At 36.6% G+C, this 19,908-nt stretch overlaps 1 protein-coding gene across 3 annotated transcripts in view; it reads right to left on the reverse strand.

The window, feature by feature from the left end:
- Nucleotides 1–19,908, reverse strand: part of VCL (vinculin) — a 53,797-nt gene that overhangs the window by 14,824 nt on the left and 19,065 nt on the right. For all 3 annotated transcript variants that reach the window (XM_072339999.1, XM_072340002.1, XM_072340001.1), the window contains exons 3-11: nt 15,726–15,876; nt 14,158–14,266; nt 12,753–12,875; nt 11,062–11,222; nt 5,336–5,426; nt 3,917–4,064; nt 3,251–3,404; nt 2,244–2,419; nt 914–1,104 (exon numbers count right to left, since the gene is read on the reverse strand). In XM_072339999.1, the coding sequence (XP_072196100.1) occupies nt 914–1,104; nt 2,244–2,419; nt 3,251–3,404; nt 3,917–4,064; nt 5,336–5,426; nt 11,062–11,222; nt 12,753–12,875; nt 14,158–14,266; nt 15,726–15,876 (1,304 nt within the window). The remainder of the gene's footprint in view (nt 1–913; nt 1,105–2,243; nt 2,420–3,250; nt 3,405–3,916; nt 4,065–5,335; nt 5,427–11,061; nt 11,223–12,752; nt 12,876–14,157; nt 14,267–15,725; nt 15,877–19,908) is intronic.

Raw genomic sequence — 19,908 nt, forward strand, 5'->3', positions numbered from 1 at the left:
GACCTTGAAGTTCCATCCAATAAACTTAATGTAATCTTTCCTACAAGCATTCTACTGAGGCTCAACCCAAGGAAATACAATTAACTGAAAAATAGCTAAATTATGACGTTACATTACAACTCAATATATCCAGAGAATAGCGGAGTTTTGTGTTCTGCAAATAAAACTTTGTTCCACAAGTGTCCAAGCTATCAGGATCACTGTCTTTAATTCCACGATCTGTCATTCATTATTCACACAATAGAAATTATTTTCACAGACATAAGGAAAGGTATTAGAAAGTCATTAAATGTCCACAGTTATACTGCTTCTTGTAAGGCATCTTTTGACTTGCAGCAGCTGAGTTACTCACACCTAATTGCTATGGAGAAAAACTACTGAGTCCTGTCTTGAAGGTTCATTCAGCTACTCACAGCAGCATCAGAAGAAGCAAAACAAGAACTTTCTGAGATGTTTTACAATAAGCTTTCAGTATTGTAATTCCTAAACCATAGTTACATGCTTGCTGATAGCATCCTAGGATTCTCAGATCAGTTTTCTCTTTGATTAAGTATCATCCTCCTCAGATAATCCAGAAATCATACAAGTAGTAGCATTATTAGATCAGGTCTGTGAAGGCTTTCATTACTTCACTACATTTGAATGACATTAAGAGCAAAGAACAACCAAAAGGGTGCCTGTTCTCAAGTACACATTCCCCCAACTTTGTCAAGTTTGCTTCCACAAAGAAAATCACCAGCCAGCTTGATAGTCTCGCAGTTAAAACTTGGCTATAAACCACCAGCCATGAACTGTGTTATCAATGAAGAGGTTCTAATTTTCCTCTCCATCTCAGAAGCAGTAGTTTCAATCTTAAAAATTACTAAGTTTCACCATAAAATTGTGATAGAGAAGAACATTCTGAAACACTTACCTACTCCCCGATCATCAACCGTAGGATTATCTATCCACCTTTGAGCTTGCTCAATCTTGCCCTCCAAATGGACAGCTGCTTTCACTGGCCTAGTATTTGCTACAGCTCTGTTTGTTTTGGACTGTAAATTCTGAAGTGATGTAGCTATTTGCTTGGCCAGTGCACGGGCCTCAGGAGAGTCGCCTTTCCCACTGAGGATTTAAAGAAAAAAGTCACTTAAAGGTCATTGACAGCTAATCCCAAATTAAATTCAGTAGGAAAAAGATGACACAAGGAATGGTGCTTTATCTTTTCAATAAGGTCAAACTTGAGACTTGGATCTCAGAAGAAATAATGCCTCCCATCCAAAAATCCCCATTCCACTCTGCTGCTGTAGCACCTGGATATTGCTTTTGTTCAATGCAGCACTGGAGCAGAGGAAGGCATGATATTATCATTGATGACTTTGATTTCCCATAACCACAATCACCTGCAATAACACTATGCAGATTGCAAGTACAAAATTAAGCAGCAGACACTAGGCTATTCATAAACCAGAAAAGAGAATGCATTAGAACCTACAGAAGGAAATGTCAAGAAAAACCTGAAGCGTAACTTCTGAAGAAAAAGTATTATCTCCACACTGCCACTGGCCATAGATGAAAGATCACAATTTTTACAGTGATCATTTCTCACTTCAATTTTCAAGTAAACCCTTTGCAAAACTGATACAGAAACACTACGTGCAGCTGAGCACTGAATACAATGTAGCACAATTTTCTCACGTTTATACAGTTACAGCTTCCACAACACCTGGCTCCAGATCAAAATGAGTGATAATCTACCCTACCAGACAGTAATTTGCTCAGCAAAAAACACTGATAATTGTCTGTATAAACAAGCTTAAATTTCACATTATCTCACTCTTTTCGAGTGCTGTGATATTGCCAAGGCAATTGCCTGCAAAATCTTTCACAGGTGATAAAAAAAAATAAAAATCTGATAGATACACAACTCTGGGTAATCTCATTTGGAGGAAGTTGATGCAAATCAGGTTTTAGGATAGAAATTAAACTGAAGCATTAAAAATGATACCATATTTTGCAGATGAAATTTTTAAAGGCGTGTTAAAAAATTCCTCTCCCCCCCCCCCCCCCCCCCAAGAACTGCACAGTTATTTGCATTCCAGTTGTATTAAAAAAACTGAGAAATGAAACATGTGTATTCCACAGTAGCTGGAGGAAAATACTTTCCAAAATTAATCATTAATATTCTGGTTAATTACTTCACAATTTCGAACAGCAAATTAAAGCAATTCAAATAAATACATAGTAAGACAATAAATACATACTGTCGTCGCAGATCTGACAGCTTAGCTGTCAGAGCAGAGATTTCCCCCAGGGAGCGAAGGATATCATCTCTTTCTTTAGGCTCCTCACACAATTCTGCAACTTTCCTTGCTTCAGCCATAATCCCTCGAATGTGTTCTTCTCCTTCACTTCCGCCATTGGGATCTGCGAGCCAGTTCTTAATAGAAAGAAGTCATAGGTGAGTGGAGACAAACTATTTTTCTTTTAATATTAATTATTAAAACAAAAAGAAAAATCAGTACAGCTGGCAGAGCTTAATTTAAAAGGTGGTTCTTCCTAAAAGCAATTTCTAGAGATTACATACCTTGAAGTGCTATTCTCGGCTAAACGTTCTGTTATGAACAACATAACAAATTAAATGAAATCTACCCAAAGACCGTCCAGTCCTTGTCCCCTCAACATTTGCCAACAATATATCCAGAAGTGAAGTTTAACTAGCTAATGACTCATGAGCTCGGAGGGTTCCGATGATTAACAACCAATGCTGTTTGTGCATGATGTAACACATTCCTTGCATAGTCCTTACTAAAAAATTACATTATCAGGTTGGTTATATGTATGTATGTATATATATATATATATGTATATATACATACACACACACACACATAAAACAAAAACAGTGTTATTGGCACTGTTTTGCTGTAGGTTCTATACCCTGAACTCCAAACCCAAAACAGATCCCACCCCACTTACCTGTGCAGTGTGAAACTATTCTTTTTGTAAGATCAGTTTATGCCCTAAGTTACAGCATTTCCTCATTGTAAATTTCTAACACTCGAGTTTTCAGCAATGCTAAACGATCTACGAAGAAACAAAGCTCTAACAAAAATCTTGGCATCATGAATTTAGCATTTTCCTAACTGAAGACAAATATTTCCTATATGCTCCTTCTAAAGAGAAACTGTGTTGCATTTGGATACACCTGCTAAAGTTTAGTGTAACACATAACAATTTCCTGAAGCATTTACTTAATCATCAGTGATACCTGAGCAGCATCAATCTTCTTCGCAATAGCCTGCTTAGAGTTTGTCATGGCCTCCAATTTCCGGGCTGCATTCTCCACTTTTGCAGTGAGCAAATCCAGGCCTTGTGACACCTGCTGCGCCTTCTGCATTGCCATTGGTGTAGCACCCTGCCCTCTGCCAAAGAGCATCACAAATTCAACTCAGAATTGAGCAAAGCCCTTCTCTAACGAAGAAGTACCAAAAAGTAGTTAGGAGCATTCCCAGCAACTACTGCAAGAGTTACAGTATTTAATCTTATTGTTTGTACCTTGAAAAGAAAAAGTAATTCAGGAGAAAATATTACACCATGAAACCATTATCTGTCCCCCTAATAGATCATCTTTAATAGCTTTCTATGTTTCCTGCATGGGTTCTTTTTCACCTTTTTTTTTTGTTTTAATTATTATTATTATTTTTAGGGGCAGGGGACAGTGAGTGCCACAACAAAAATGAACTGACACTACAACACTCCAACTTGAGGATTTACTACATTGAAGAGCAGCTGAAAAAAAAAAATGTTTAGCACAAAGAGCCCTCCTTTCCTACACATTAGGAAATGATGCAACAAGTAAAACTATGCAACCGTGAGTTCAGAATAGCTGTTTAAATAGCAGTGGGAAACTGTCCATTAAAAGTAATAGATTTACCGAGCTCGGAGATCAGCAAGTTGATCAGTCATCTGGCCCAAAGTTTTGCATGTTCCCAGAATCTCCCTGCGTTCTTTGCCTGCACACAGTTCTCCTGCTTTTCCAGCTTCATCAAGGATCTGCCTTATTGCCTGCTCACCAGCATCCCCTAAAAGGTACATGTCAGTAAAACATCAAATCATACATTCCTTGATATCTTTTAATAAACTGCTGAGATGTCCCACTACACTAATTGCACCAGGTTCAGACATCAGAATGTATTTATCAAAACATACAACATATGTGATCATTATGAGATCATGTATGTGAAACAGCATAGCATAGTAATAATAAAGTACATCGTGTACCATCTATTTCAAGTAATATAAAAATTCTGTTATCATAGCTTGATTTCTGTAAGCAGAAATTCCTAAAACTTGTAATGTATTCAGGCAGAGAACAGAAAGAGCAATAAGGAAAGATTCATCCCTCTCCTTGCAATTCATCTCCAATTCCACCCTCTCATGGGACACTCAGGTAATAAAGAATATTATGCAGTTAGTTTGGAGTGACTATTGAGTAAGATCTGTCTTGAAGTAACTTTTAGAATTATTATTGCATTTGTCTCTAGCTACCAAATACTTTATGTTTCACTGCATTAATTGTCATCACAAACAACAGAAGGCTCTGAAACTAGTCATTGTTCTGGCACTGAGTGAAGCAAAAGAAACAAGATCAGAAGTGTAAGCAGCAGCTCCACAGATAACAGTAATTCACATTCAACTTTGTTTTATTTTGGCTTCAGTTTCAGAGGAAACTTTTCAGATAAGGTCTTTAAAGTCCAAATGGAACAGGCCTCCACCTGCTTTTACTTACTTAAAAGATGCAAACTAAGGCAAAGCATTTTATATAAATCAAGGTGACCATTTTTAATGTATTTATTGCACCTTTTCTGTTAAGCATTTTCTGTCAAGACAAAGAATAATACTTAAATTATTATTAGACAAACCTATAGTTATACAAACATGAAAATACAGGAGGAGGAGTTTCAAGGATTAGCAACTCCTGCAGTTCAGTACTGTTTGATGCAATTTGTGTGGTTTTGATTTCATGAGCAGAATACAAATATGTATATATATATATATATTTTTACATATACATATGTGTGTGTGTGTGTGTGTGTATATATATATATACACATACACACATTATAATGAGTATATTTAGACAATTTAAAACAGGGAAAGATCACCAGAACAATAAATACAATCTGCTTGATTTCCAGGTTATAAAGAAAACACCATGGGCTGCTTCAAAATGATTCACTACATAGAGGTTATTGATATCCAAAGGCAATTTTGCATCACAAAAGTGAATTATTCACACCTTTAAAAAAAGAAATCAGAATACTGTCAGGTTTTTGTTCATTTTTATTATTACCTGGAAGTGCGTTTGGATCTCTCAGCCAACTTTTTGCCTGGTTCATCTTCGAATCTATTAGGGCTAAAGCTCTTTTCATGGCTTCAGTGTCCTTTGCAAAAGAGAAACCACCATAATGATTTTCAAAAGCTCGAAGTATGAATAACCAACTTGATGAAAGCAGACAGAAGTTGTATCAAGCACAGCCTCCTTACAGAAACATATCCATATAAGCAGCTCAAAACCCATTTTCAAACTAGCAGATCATAGTCACTTCTTTCCAAGTCAGACAGACATTTTCATTCACTCAAAATGCAGGAAACACGCATGCAGATTCAGTGATGTTTCTGTTTCTTTATTTACTAGTGTTTTACTTTCTCAAGTCAGAGCTCTAATAAGCATGGATCTTAAGAGTTAGTACCATTTTTCTCCTCAGTGTATATCATAGCATGAAGATTAGAGTCAACGTTTTAAAAAATGGAAATCAGCCAGTGAGTTTTGCAACTTCTGTGCACAAGACTGCACATCTGCATTTTTCACCTCTTCTGTTGTTTTAAGTCAAATAACTTCTGCCTGCATGCAGTTTAACCAATAGTTAATTCCTACAGTCCTCAAACAGGGAGTTTACTGTCTGCAGAGAATTAAAACACACATTCACCCGCAGTTGCTTCAACCTCAGAACATCTCTTCCAGGAGCATTATAGAAGCTGCTTCTTTGACTTCTATGCTGCTATTATTCAGCATGTCTTCATCTTGAGGAGCTAAAAGTACTTGGTCCTCATCTCACTGCATACTCTATCAATTGACTGTTCACGTTTCAACCCTCCACTAGAGGCCACAAGTTTTCTGCCCTATGCAAATGGAAAGACAACCAACAGAGCAGATCCCTTCCAACGGAACTTATTCTGTTCTATTCAACACTACATATATATTACCAGAGTAACAAGTACCTTAAGTAACAAGTTGGGAGAAAGCCAAAATAGCTCTTTACCACACATGTAATGGAAATAACTTCCAATGCATATAACATCCCATTATTAGTATACAGATGACGAAAAGAAGCCTGGCCCTGTGCTGCTGGCTGAATTGAACTACCCATATCTAGCTGCTACAGAGAGGAGCCTGCTCCCAGAATCAAGGACTAGTCATCTGATATAACATGCAATAAGCTGACAACAATTAAAAACAAAAAATAAAAAAATCACAGTTTAGTGGAGCAGCTCATTCTGCATTCTTAGTCCTAAAGATACTTTCCTGTTAATGTTCTGGCCTTAAAGCCTGTTTTACTCAGGTATGTCAATCTTTCAGCAATTCACACAATGCAACTCAGCAAGCTACTATCTAACAGGTCACGTGACACTGCTGGATAATCCTAAGGGCTCTTGAATCACTGCCTGAAAGAGGCCAACAAAAGCAGAATTTTTTACACCTGGAGGACTGGTTCTTAAATCTTGAAACCAGAACTCAGGCCAAGACCTAAAGGACAGGACACTCAGCTAGGGCTGGGAGGGGGCACAACAGTCTCCAAGTCATCTTCTATTACAGCATGAGAATTGTGCATTTAATGCATGCTTATTTACTTAACTCTTGTCACACAACAAACTAAAAGCTGAAATGCATGTGGAAAAAACTCCCCAGCTGTGATGGGAGGTATCGTGGTTTTCTGTTGTTTTATGTATGGGCTGGAGTAACTTCAGCTTGGAATGAATAGCCTACTGGAGGCCTGTCCGCCCATAAATAATTTGAAACAAAAGGATTAACTGAATTTTTAATAAGGTGACAGATGTTGCTTAGTGTGTTCATGAGATGATAGGTGTGGGATGGCTGTGAAAAGTGTTGGTTGGATGGGAGGGTGCAAAAACCCATTCTCCTGTTTATCCTGAAGCAGGCTTTTCTGTCATCTCAGCTGTCTGCAGAAGAGCAGATACAGCAAAATGATAAAGAAGGCTCTGAATCTGAATTTCTTATCAAGGGATAAATTTAAGGGCTTCTACATTCACCATTACCCAAGCAATACCAGCATTCACCTGTTCTATCATACAAAGGCCACAGAACTGAATTGATCTGCAATACAAATATTGCTAACCTGTGTAAATCTTTGCTGAAGTTCATGTTTGCAACTACACAGTGTCCTCTTCCTATTTAAAGCAAAGATCTGGTTAAATCTCAGTGCAGCATTTGCAAAATGTTCCAGGCAGGCTGCTTGTAAAGCTAAAGTTGCCAAGGAAGGGAATCCCTCTCAGCTTTAGCCTGACATGGAGTTTCCATTGCAACGATATGAGTAATTCTTAAATAGGAAATTGGAACCCATTCTTAACCAGGTTTATTGGTACTGCACATGTAATAATCTCACTTTTTTCTGCCACAGTTTTGAATGGTATCAAATACTTGACAAGTAAGGTGTAACAATCCTGGGATGTCTGGCCTTATACCAAAGACAAAAAGACTGCTTTCCTCCCTTCCCTACTTTCCTGTTGGGGAAAGGAGTTTCATAAAGAAAACCAGCACTATTATCTATTCAAAAGAACTAAATGCCTTAAGTCAATGAAGTCAAACAACTAGGCTAACACTGTCTGAAGGGGAAAACAACAAGCTGGCATTCTAAAATTCCACTCCAAAGCAAAAGAGCGCTTATTCACAATATGTTTGTGCAAGACTTCTACCACTATTAAGAATTTTGAGATTATTCATGGAGCAGGTGGTATTGACACTGCCTTTTAAAATGAGCACAATAAATCACACACATCCCTTGCTGAATATAAAACACACCTCCGACTCAATTAAGTGGTCTAGTCTAGTGATAACTGTGTTTCATTACCAAAGAAGGGAATGTTGAAGAAAAAAGGCAAAGCCAGCCTTGTGGCAGAATAGATAGCTTAGTCACCATCCAGGGTTCGACCCCACACAATACAAGACTTCTCAGCTTATAAACTTTTATCCTCTTATGGAGATAGAAGGCATATAAACTGTGTATTACTTGATGATTCTTAAAAAAATGAGAAGAGAATTGAACCACTGTAAAACAATGAGAAAAAACAGAACAAAACTATGAATGCAATATATAAGTACAGATTTTTTTTGTTTGTTTTAAGATTTTGTCAGAGACCTTTATTTCTAGCTTTAAATAAGCATGATATTTTAAAAATATGTGTTTTTTTGTGTAAGCTGAGACTGTTGTAATGCAGTAACAGCACTTTGCCCTACAGAGTCTGTAGCAAAACCGAAGTAGTTTATGGTAAAGCCTGCAGTTCTAGCTCTACACATTTGTCCCTTCCATTATACCTATGAAGATTCTGTGGTACACTTAAATATAAACTATTCAAGACAGAATAACAAACAAAACAAACCAACATCACCACTAGGATGTAGTACACAAATTCAAGGCTGCATCTTGAATTTTGCTTCAGAAGAGGATGGGAAGATGATCTTTTCCTTAATTATCAGGTATGAAACACATGCAACAGTCATCTTGAGTAGAAATAAAGAGATTTCACTCTCCCTCTCAATAAATAAACACATGTACACTCACACAGAGACACAAGGAAAAGGCCATTAACATGGGGACATTGGTGAACTAGTCCTTCATCCCACTGCTTTTCAGTCAGACCTGCTCAGTTAATGCCCAGTGACAGAGCTCCAAATTGTGAACGTCTTCATTCAAAAGCCAAAACAAATCTTAAAAGTTCTCTGCTCACAGCATGAAATGAATCTTCGATTGCACTTTATGGCATTACATACATATGCATAACAAATACTGATCAACATTGTCCACGTGGAGATACTGCCAGTACACCAACCGTTCTCTTAATGAAATCCTTTACTCAACATACCTTGTTATAACTTAAGTAAGATTAAGACTGGCTTGCCAACTTTCTGCAAGTCATTTTTCTGTTTTTCAAAAACAGGAAAGTTCCCGAATTTAACTAAAATAAAACTGCATTTGCACTTCCTAAAATATAACAACACTTCAATTCAAAAATGAACATGAATTTAAATACGTACATAAAAAAATCTGAAGCTTTAAGCCTAGACCCTAAGAACATGAACCATCAGAACTGTAGGAAGGCTACTGATGAAATACTAAGGAATGGGCAATCCCTGATTTGCTAAATCTTTCTGAGCATGCAGTAAGCTGTTTCCTGCATGACTGGACCCTTTATTAGCAACTACAAACACTAGTAACATAAACTAACACAAAAGCATTCAACAGGAACGTGCTCTAGAAACTTGGGGTAACTCTGATCAGATTCAGGAAGACAGTTTCAATGCAGTTCAGCTTGCCATTACCATTTTCTTAGTGACAGCCAATTCTACACATTTGCCTATAAAGAGTCATTTAAAACCTCAACGTGTATATATGTAAGTACGGTGTTACAGCTGGCACACAAATAAGAAATTGCACAGCACACAGTCTGCACACAGCACAAAATCCCACATACATGCTTGTTTTGTTTTAGTACAAGGTAGAGGTGTAGGGTGTGTAAGAAAGCTTACCTTCTAAAGGTGAGAAAAGGGTAAGAAACAGAAAAACAAAAACAAAGATGTATAAAGTAGTCATAATAAAGAAGTGACAGTGACAAAATAACTCAAAAGGCAAACTGAGGGTCAAGTGCCAAACAATATAGGCCTATGTGATTACACTGGTTAGATTTACTGCACGAGATTTTGTTTGTTAATATGCCTGGCTTCAGGTTTCAATACCTTCTTTACATTTTGTCATTACTTGTTGCTTATACTATTAGCCCTTTAAAAAAGTAAAGAAATTAAAAAATCACTTCGGTCATTTATTTCAAATAACTTATTTTAAAAAAATCTGAGTAGGAATCTGAATTGTGTAGGTGCATTCTTCAGTAAACCCACAATAACATTTCATAGGATTCTAACCGTCAAACAGATTTAGGATCTGTTGCACATTTCAGCATCTTCAGTACCTGCCTGAGTCCTCCAGGTTCAACAGTTGCAGTTACTACACAGCTTAATGCTGAGTCAAAAAGACCCAATACTGCCCACTTGCCTACTTTACAGAAAGGCTCTTCAGATTACTCCATCTTTTTTGCACTAAGCAAACACTGAAATTTTAATTCTACAACCAGGCTAAAAATAGGCAGCAGGAAGGTGTTGAGGTCCAAGAAAGAACCTCAAAAATTAACTGAAGCCTCTTAACTCCAGGCATTCTGCACAAGGAATACAACAGCAATCTATCTTTTGGAGTAGGAAATGGAAGAAATAAATAAATAAATATAAATATATATATATATATATATGTATATATATATATATCTCACAAGTAAACTTACTTGCAGATGCCAAGCAACAGGACCATCTTAAGGCACAGAACAATATGTTTTATACCTAATTTTCACCTGTCAAATATGATTAAATTTGTTCTATACAGCAATATAGATATAGATATCTATATATCCTTTAAGAGAAATGCACTATATTCCATGATTACTTAACCGCACTGTGAGCAAAACTAAGCCTTCTGTGACCATTCAGCTCCAGTAACCACTGGGCCACCTTTAAGTTTCACACTCTTTTAACCTTAGCTTATAAAGAGAAAAGGCTAGAAATCAAGACAACCATCTCCTAAGATGTTGTTCAGCGTTGAAGAAATTATATAATGTGATAACAGTGTTGCAAAACTGATGGACAAATACATACTTTAACAGACTGAGATTCACAAGTGTTTAAGTCTACAGCACAAAAGCTGTCCTTCCATATCCAAATGTAGATGTGAAACATACCTTGCTGGCCCAGGCATCTTCATCCCAGGAAGTAAGTTGCAATACACGAATTATTTCATTTATTTCAGCACTCATTTTCTCTACCGTGAAATTGCGATTTTTCAAGGCCTCTTCTATTCCCTGGCTTTTAGTGTTTTTTGTGGTTACAAAGATCTTCATAGCTGTAAAAATACCATCAATCAGGAAAAGCTACACATAGAATAAAATCAATATTGAAAATAACTCTGGATACTCATTGCAAAATAAAATATTCAATCTCTGTTTCAGTAGAAGACTATCTAAAAAGAGACTGTAGTTATAGTCAGCTGCATTGTCTACATCTGCATCTACAAAAATGTTTTTAACATTACTGTACGGATTTCAGAACTGAAACCAGTTAATCAGACTGGCATGACAGTACTTCTCTTGCACAAACTATATTCATAATCTGCAATTAACAACATTGTCAGACATAAAAATACAGGCTTTAGTATGTGTTAATTCATGCCAGGTTACAGCATATCCTTCACACAAAGTCATTTTCTCCTTGCTGCTGCAGCTGGTGCTATTTGTTCAGTGCAGTAGAATCCACAAACTTGTATATTAATTTGCCATTAGTCCTTTTCTAACATATCACAACTCTATCTCTGTATACAGTTCCATATGCAGGTAAGTATCAAATGCACTCCTTTCATACCACTAATCATCACCCTTTATGATGGCAAATGTACAGTATCTGAAGCATTAATTTAACAGTACTTCCGAATGGAGACAGAAATCGAGCTTATCCATTCTCACAGTACAACCATTACATTGAATAACTTTGCAGAAGAGGTGAAGGGGAGGCAATACAACACATCTGCATCAACTATTTTATGATGCATTTCTACTCAGTACTGTAGCCAGGAAAATGAAGCCAAGTTCACAACCTTTGATACCCTGGCAACAGCTGGCACAGGCTTCCCCATCCAGACAAAACTGTGTTCATCCAATTTTTACATTTACTACTAAACCACAATTTATATTTGCATTGTTTGTATCCCTCAATATCATAATGTGCCAAAAAAGAGATAGAAAAATATAGTGGAAGAATATCCTATTCAGAGTTAGGAATCAAAGAAAAAAAAAGTCATGCAAGAGGAGATGATTATCTCCATACATTTCACTGCTCTTTCACAGGCTGCCCTAACAAGCAAACGTCTCTCCTGCCTGCCTATACATGGCTCAGCACAGCGAGATACTGCCAGTGCCTTCACATAAAAGGAAATGGTGATGCTAGCAGGATGTTATGTCCTTGTAAAAGAACATGGTACACCAGAGCCAGGAATGCTACAACAGTCCACAGGGAAGGTTCCAAAACATTATGCCTCTCCCCTGTTACAAATCAGCTTCTCCATTAGACCATGCGTCTTATCATCTTGTAAGAACAGTTAGGGATATTAACACAGAGACAGTTAGGCATATGTACTAAATAACAATTGTTGAAGTGCTTTATCAAGCAAGCTGAGATTAAAAAATAATAATAATAATAATAATAATTAAAAAAAAAAAAAAAAGAAAATCTAATCTATTACCAGTAGAGAAGCAGTGTCACTACCACCAGTACAGAAGCAGTGTCAAGGCTGGTATCTTTTCATGAACACAAGACAAATGAATTCCAGTTCAGAATAGACACCAAATCAGAGTCATGTTATTTAAGTTAAAAAAAATACCTGAAATAAGTACAGGCAATAGTTCCTTCACAGTATTCATGGAGTTCACCAACATAGCCCTGTGTTCCTGATGAGTTAGTTCCTGTTGTCTCTCATCAATCATTTTGGCCATCTTTGTCATTCCTTAAGATTAAAGAAATAGAACATTTTCTGATGAAATCACATGGTCGTCTATGCCCTTATATCTTCATCATACACCCAAAACAGGAAGTTATATTTATATTATTTATATTTTAAAGACATGGAAGATAACGACCACAGAGAAACTGAAATTGAACAGTAAAAACAGAAGACTGCCCTTTCTGCTTGATCATTTCCTATTCAAAATGAGTCAAAAGTCAGTTTAGCTGACTTAGCATGACAGGTAATGTCTCATAGAACACAAACAAAATGTAATGAATGCTGTACCTTCATACGCAACCTAAAGGTTTGTGGGGTTCTTTTTACATCTAAAAATGGGATAGAGTATACATGTTAAATAAAAATAGTGCCTTCCTTAAGTAGATACAAACACTATTTGTGATGTGAGAGTTGCTACTCTGTTACTATCCCATTTCATTTATGAGCTAGGTTTTCTTGCATTTTTTATAGCTATGAGACTCCATATGAGGTCTTGATAAGCATTCTCTAGTTCAGTGTAACTTCACTGCATCACATTTCTACATTTCCAACACAGTACCTACTTTATCCAGTATGTTTTTGTTAAACTACCTTATGCTAGCTGAAACCAAAGCATTTGAAACACTGGATGACAGAGATTGATGGTAGGTTTCCTCTATAGCAACTCAGTGCCTCACTTCCTCATCATTTATTTCTCCTATCGAAAGAGCGCAAGTTAGCATAGTGAAGTAACAAGCAGCCAAGAAACATCAAATAATGAAAGAAAAGATTTCTGGCAACAGCTGGGCTTTTGCATTATACAGTAAAACAGCTATATCAGCAACTTCACTGAGATGTTAATATATGACATGTGGTTCCTACTACTCTAAGAAATTCCTACCAGACCTAACCATCTCAGGCAGTACACACACATTAGCATCTTAACCAGCTTTGTAGCTGTGAGTGCCTTCTCGGTTTTTTGTTTTATTCTTACTAATGCATATATAATCCATTCATCTAGCAGCTTGCAAAAAAATACAGTACATACTGCCTGTATAGTACATGCCATTTACCAGCATCTTAATTACCCTGTATTCATAAGGAATGTCAATCATAAAATAGTAGTCAGTCATGCTGTAGTTCAAAACTCTTTTCAGCAGACACTTTCAAACCAACTGCTTTACTATCTGAACACTCAGAACTCGGTTAGGTGAGTAAGGCATGGGGCAGAGTAAATAAAAAAAATTTAAAAAGGAAGTAAAAGGCCACACTTTGAATATTTATAACAGAATGCAGCATATCAAACCTGGCCCTAGATTCTTTGTATATGTCACCAAATCCTCCATAGTCTCTACTACTTCTGCCACAGTCAGGTATTCCAATATTCCTTTGCAGACACGGATAATTTTACGGACCTAAAAAAGAAACATTCCAACATTTATTTCACGAAGCAACGTTACACTCAAATTAGAAATGCAAGCTTATAGATAGAACAGAACATACTAATGCTAACATTATGTACAGGCAATCAAAGATGTCTGAAATACTGCTTAAGTTACTCACAATCTTGTATCTTAGAAAATGTTGTATTTACAAAAAAAAAAAAGGTATTTACTCAGCATTGTTCTAATCAGAAATACAAAAGCCTCCTTTTAATATTTTCACTTTACATGAGAACTAAAGGATAGTATTGAGAAACAACCAGGAAGCGCGCATACATATGCTGGCATGCTCTACATTTTCTTTTCCAATTTCACCTATTAAAAATTTCAAATTAATTTAAAAGGAAAAGCAAAACTACAAAGGAAGCACACCCTACATCGTCACAGGAGTTGTGAATAACTACACAGTTTCACATATGTATAAAGCATTATTCAGCACTCTGGTAGGGAAGATAGATCCAACATCTTATTCCTTTCAGAAAAATCTGTCTATGAAGACTGTACTTTAGTTACCTCTGGATTTCTGCCTCAGTAACTAATTAGTTTTTCTTTTAGTTCATGTTTCATTACACAGAGTTCTCCCAAGTCAGTTAACTTTATCATCTTACTTCTCGAGCCACATAATTTTTGACAACACCACATACAGTTCACATTGAAAAATGACTTAATTAACATTTAATTTGGAATAACCTCATGAAAAGTTCAACCCTTAGAATAGATCAGTTAAATTAAAATTCACTTCAGATTTGTGCCAATGTTAGTGTAGCTTGAAGCATAGCAGGATACAAACATGCTAAGTTTCCTATTAGTCAAAAGTTGATAATTTTAGAGTATTAATTTTTTATTTTTTTTAAATACACAGTTGTTAGAGACGAGAGTTTTATGAAGTCTTAACTCCACAGAACTCAACTTCTTTCCTAAACACTGGAAAAAGGGGAGATTAAAAGATGTTATAGGTCATAATTGCAAGGAAGCTAACATTTTGTAGCATCTATTAAAATGTTTCAAAGCATTCTCTCAGTTTCATCCAAATTTGGAATATCTTTCCCACCCCACAATTGATTAAACTGCCACAGCTAATGGGTCAAACAAAGACATTAGTGAGTGACACTGGGCTTCTCAGTGAAGAGAGACACAGAATTAAAATATCAGGTATGGGTATAGTGAACGGAATATAGAAAAATGCCAGGAAGATACAAGATGGGGTTGACAGAATCTGGCAATACAAACATCATGTCATACAAAGATGACAATAACAAAACAGCCCATCAAGACAAAAATGTATGCAAAATCCATCTAAGGCAATCATGAGAAGGCAATAAAAAACATATACAACTGTTCAACAGTTTACGCTAGCTCATTTGGTTAAGTAGATACTCAACGTAATAATACTACTGTGCAGATACCAAGTCACTCATGTTAGGATTCCTACCTCTGCTTCATCAAAAGTCAGAAGCAAGTCTGATGTTCCAGAAAGGATGCCTCTTGATCCATCAATTAGGTAGTCACGAGCTGGTACTGAATAAGGATCTGCTTGCAGCATCTGGGCTGCTCGAACGAGCTTGGTGCAGGCATTCTCTACTCTGTGGAAAGTCAGACAAAACTTGCTGGTCACATTGTAGAGCAACAGACTGCAGAAATGCTGAAGGATTTGTTTGTAACTTTACTGCTGTTATTTTTATCAAGCCACTAACAATTCAAAAATCATCAAGAGTTGAAATATACAAAACATGGGGTTTTGTTTGCTTAACTACTACGTGACAGCTCAAAGGAATTACAAAGCACAGACTTCAATTCCATGTTAGCTATGCTACTCATAAATGTACATAGTGAAGACACTGACCATGACTTTCCCCTATTCTCTTTCATTTCTTTAAGAGCAATGTAAATACATAGGCTTTATGCTTGATTGTCACGTGTCCATTCCAATTACATCAAGGTCCAAAAGCCAAACACTTTTAATACAGCAAAATTATATTTCATCATCTTCCCCATGCTTATCAGAGCCCTTTTTCCACTGACCAGCTGGGCACACTCTTTTATAAGTTACATGCTATTGGAAAATCAGTTGCATCATCCTCTCTCTCCAACCCCAAAACACTCCTTACTACACAAATGACACAACTTAATGGTTGCTTCCAATACTGGTTACACTAGAAATAAAACTCGCTACAGGAAATCATGATTTATTTTTTTTTCCCCTCAGAAAGTGAAGTTTTTAGATAATGGCTCCCTTAAGCAGATCAAATTGGGTCCGCTGACCTTGCCATAACCTGCTCTTTAGCAAGACATCTGCTCTGCACATCAGGTGGTGGGAGCTCATGACAGAGTATGAATGCACAGGAGAACTTTAAGGAAGAAACTGGGAATGGTCTGCTCATTATTATGCCATGGACTCACTCATATTATCAAAGTCAGCTGAGTGCACTAAATTACATTTCCCCACTTCTCAAATTTATTCTTTTCAAATCTGCCAAGAAAGGGATTATACAAACAACCTATTCAGCCAGCTCAGAAATACTTCATTTCCTACAGTTCAATTTCATGGTCATCTGTTTAATACTAATGATTATCACAAAGCTGGCGTTTTCATCTGGGCCGGGAGGGGGGGTGGCAATAAAGGTAAGCATGCATTATCCCCAGAAGTCACCATACTTCAGTACAAAAACAAAGTTCCTAAAATTCAGAGATTTCTTTGACCGTTTTGAAGAGTGGAACCTGCACAAGGAAACCTTGAGTATTACTTGTACAATGCCTATTTTGAATAAACTTCCCAATCAATGCATTGGGAAGATTTCAGGAGCGTGCAGCATGTACAAAAAAGCTAAGAGATTTTTCTACAACAGATGCCCCTGGCACTTGTAATGCATAAATGGCAGGAAACAAAAGACTGGAAAAGGGAGCAAAACTTAGAATTTATTTTTTTCCCCATAAGCCTCAACATTCATTGCAATCAGTTCCTCATTCCTCACAAATATTGCCAAGCTTTCGATAGAAGTTTATTGCTGTGGTGAATGTTCAGCCAAAAACTTCTTTAAAGCACTGCTGAGGCACAGCATCTTGGCTATTTTATGGCTTTGTATTTTATGAGAGGAAACCACACCTCAAGTATTACACAGCAGGAGAGAAGAAAACTTCAGATATACACATACTTATATCGGAATTTTAAGACACAAACATTTCAAGTTTAATTTTTTATTTTTTTTTAAATGCAGAAGTGAGTTAATTAATGCTAATGATTTGTGTGAGTTGCCACCATCACCTATTCCTTGTTACATTCAGAACCTGACAGCAGAAATTGTTTCTAGTTTGAGAAGGGAAACAGGAATGCTCAAAAAACAGCAGAGCTGGAGGTCTTCCAGTACCAGAAGACCTTAGAATACTAAATCATTAAGAAGCCCACACCTGCTATAATACTATGCAAATTAGACACTAGTACAGCAGGAATAATTTAACTCATTTTGATATATTGATAAATAAAAAATCTAAATGCAAGAAAGAAAACAGCCAAATAATTGCTAGATAAGTAAACAAAATTGTACTCAACATCAGACAACACCTCATTTAAATGCTAAGTTCACTAAGATGCATTTTGATGCTTGGTTTCTTAGACATACACATATCACAACTGTAATTTAACTAATTTTTTTTGTAGAGGTTAAAATGCCTGCATACTTTCAGTAGCCATTAAAATCCATTCTTAACGTTCTTCACAAAGGCTCAGCTGCTAAAATACACCATGTAAAGCATCTCCCATTTTACTTTTTGCTCTGCTTCCTTTTGAGCAGTATTCTGTATTGATCTTGATAACACTGAGAACACCACTTTTGGAACAGCTTTACAGCAAATCAAACAGAACAAGCCGTTTGGCAGTTTTAGCATAACAACATTTTACTATTTTTGTTTAACGTTACAAAGAACTGCTTGGAGTGTCAGGGGTGTGGTTTAAAGTAAATAACAGCGAAAAGACAGAGTAAGCCTTTTTCTGTAAGGACTTCTTGCAAGAAGCTTCAGCCAATCAAACATTTCACATTAATTGCTTATGTGAACTACTAGCCACAGTCGGCGGGACATCTCTTCACTGGCAAAGTCTACCCATTCACCACACTGTCCCAAAGAACAAGCCTGCAAGAGGACAGTCAGCTGAACACCTGGAATAATGCAAGGCCACAATATCATCTAACTTAGTGTAACTCACCTCCACCTTTCTCTAAATCACCCCTATGATCTCACCGTATTCACTTTACTGACTTAACACACTGAAAGTTAGACTTTGGCACACATACACCTGCAGCATAACCTGCACTGAAGACTTAAGCATAAGTAAAGACAGAGAAATTGTGCCAGGTAGACTTACATATAAATGCGGTTATTCTTAAGTCAGCTGATACTCCTTAAATACTCAGTTCAAGGATGTATGTGAAAAAACATCCAGTTATTCTAAAACTGTTCCCCCATTAAGAACAGGAAACACACCACTCATTTTCTTTCTTTCAATTTACACCCCCAGCTGCAGAAGATTTAACATTTGCACATACGTCAAACAGATAACAACGTGCGTTTTCTCAGTTTTACAGCCAATCCAATCTAATCCCTGCATAATATTACAACTGTTTTTTGTTTGTTTGTTTGTTTTTAAATGAAACTATTTTAAGTGCATTTATTTTATAGGATTAATTACAATAGAATTCTGTTAACACCAGCCAAGTTCTGTATGGAGCTGACTAACACAGGTCATGCTATTTCTACCCATGCTATTTTCAACAGTCAATCAGCTTCATTCTTGATATTGTCATCTTTGTAATACTGAAGTAAAAAATAACATAAAATCAGCTTATGTTGAACTGCCTTTGTTGGTTTTATTATTTAGGTTCTAGCACTGAAACGAAGATGACTGCTCAAAATGGCCAACAACGCCTTTGATGTTTGAATAATGTCTGGTGATGACTCAAGTCACAGTGAGTAAGCCCACTACAATTCAGATCACTCACAGTTTAGAACTATTTCAGATTTGCTTTTTTTATTTAGATTAACACTGAACTCTTAATATAGTAGATCAGCAACGTAGCTCCAACTCAAATAGAAATCATACTGGTATAGAAAAGCATTTCTGCTCAATTAATGTAATGAGTCTGAATGCTCAAGTTAAATGCAGACAATTTTTTATTATGACCAGCCAGGTGTGTCACACTGTTCTTCATTTTGTGAAAATTTTAACGTAAAGAAGGACAAAGCTGCAGGCACAAGTAACAAAAACACACTGCAAAACATCTGATAAAAATTACAGGCATTACTCATACTCCCTCGGGACTAAAAGAACTGAGATAAAGAACAGCATTTTTTAACTCTAGGTCAGTAGTTCCAATGTGGTTTATGTCAGTGGCAAGCAAAGGGATGCATGACAGCTTCTCAGCAGCCAACAAATAGTTCTGCTGCGCAATCACACTCATACTGGAAAACCTGACACATTACCAACATACATACTCATTACAAACCCTCAGTGTCAATCTCAAGCAAGACAAAACCTGAGTTATTAACAAGACTAAACGGATCATCTTCATCATCGAAGACAGATTTCCTCCAGTCTGGTGTTAATTTAGAGTGGGAAAAATATG

The sequence above is a fragment of the Excalfactoria chinensis genome, chromosome 6, assembly GCF_039878825.1.
Source record: "Excalfactoria chinensis isolate bCotChi1 chromosome 6, bCotChi1.hap2, whole genome shotgun sequence".
In the NCBI taxonomy this organism is placed as follows: Eukaryota; Metazoa; Chordata; class Aves; order Galliformes; family Phasianidae; genus Excalfactoria; species Excalfactoria chinensis.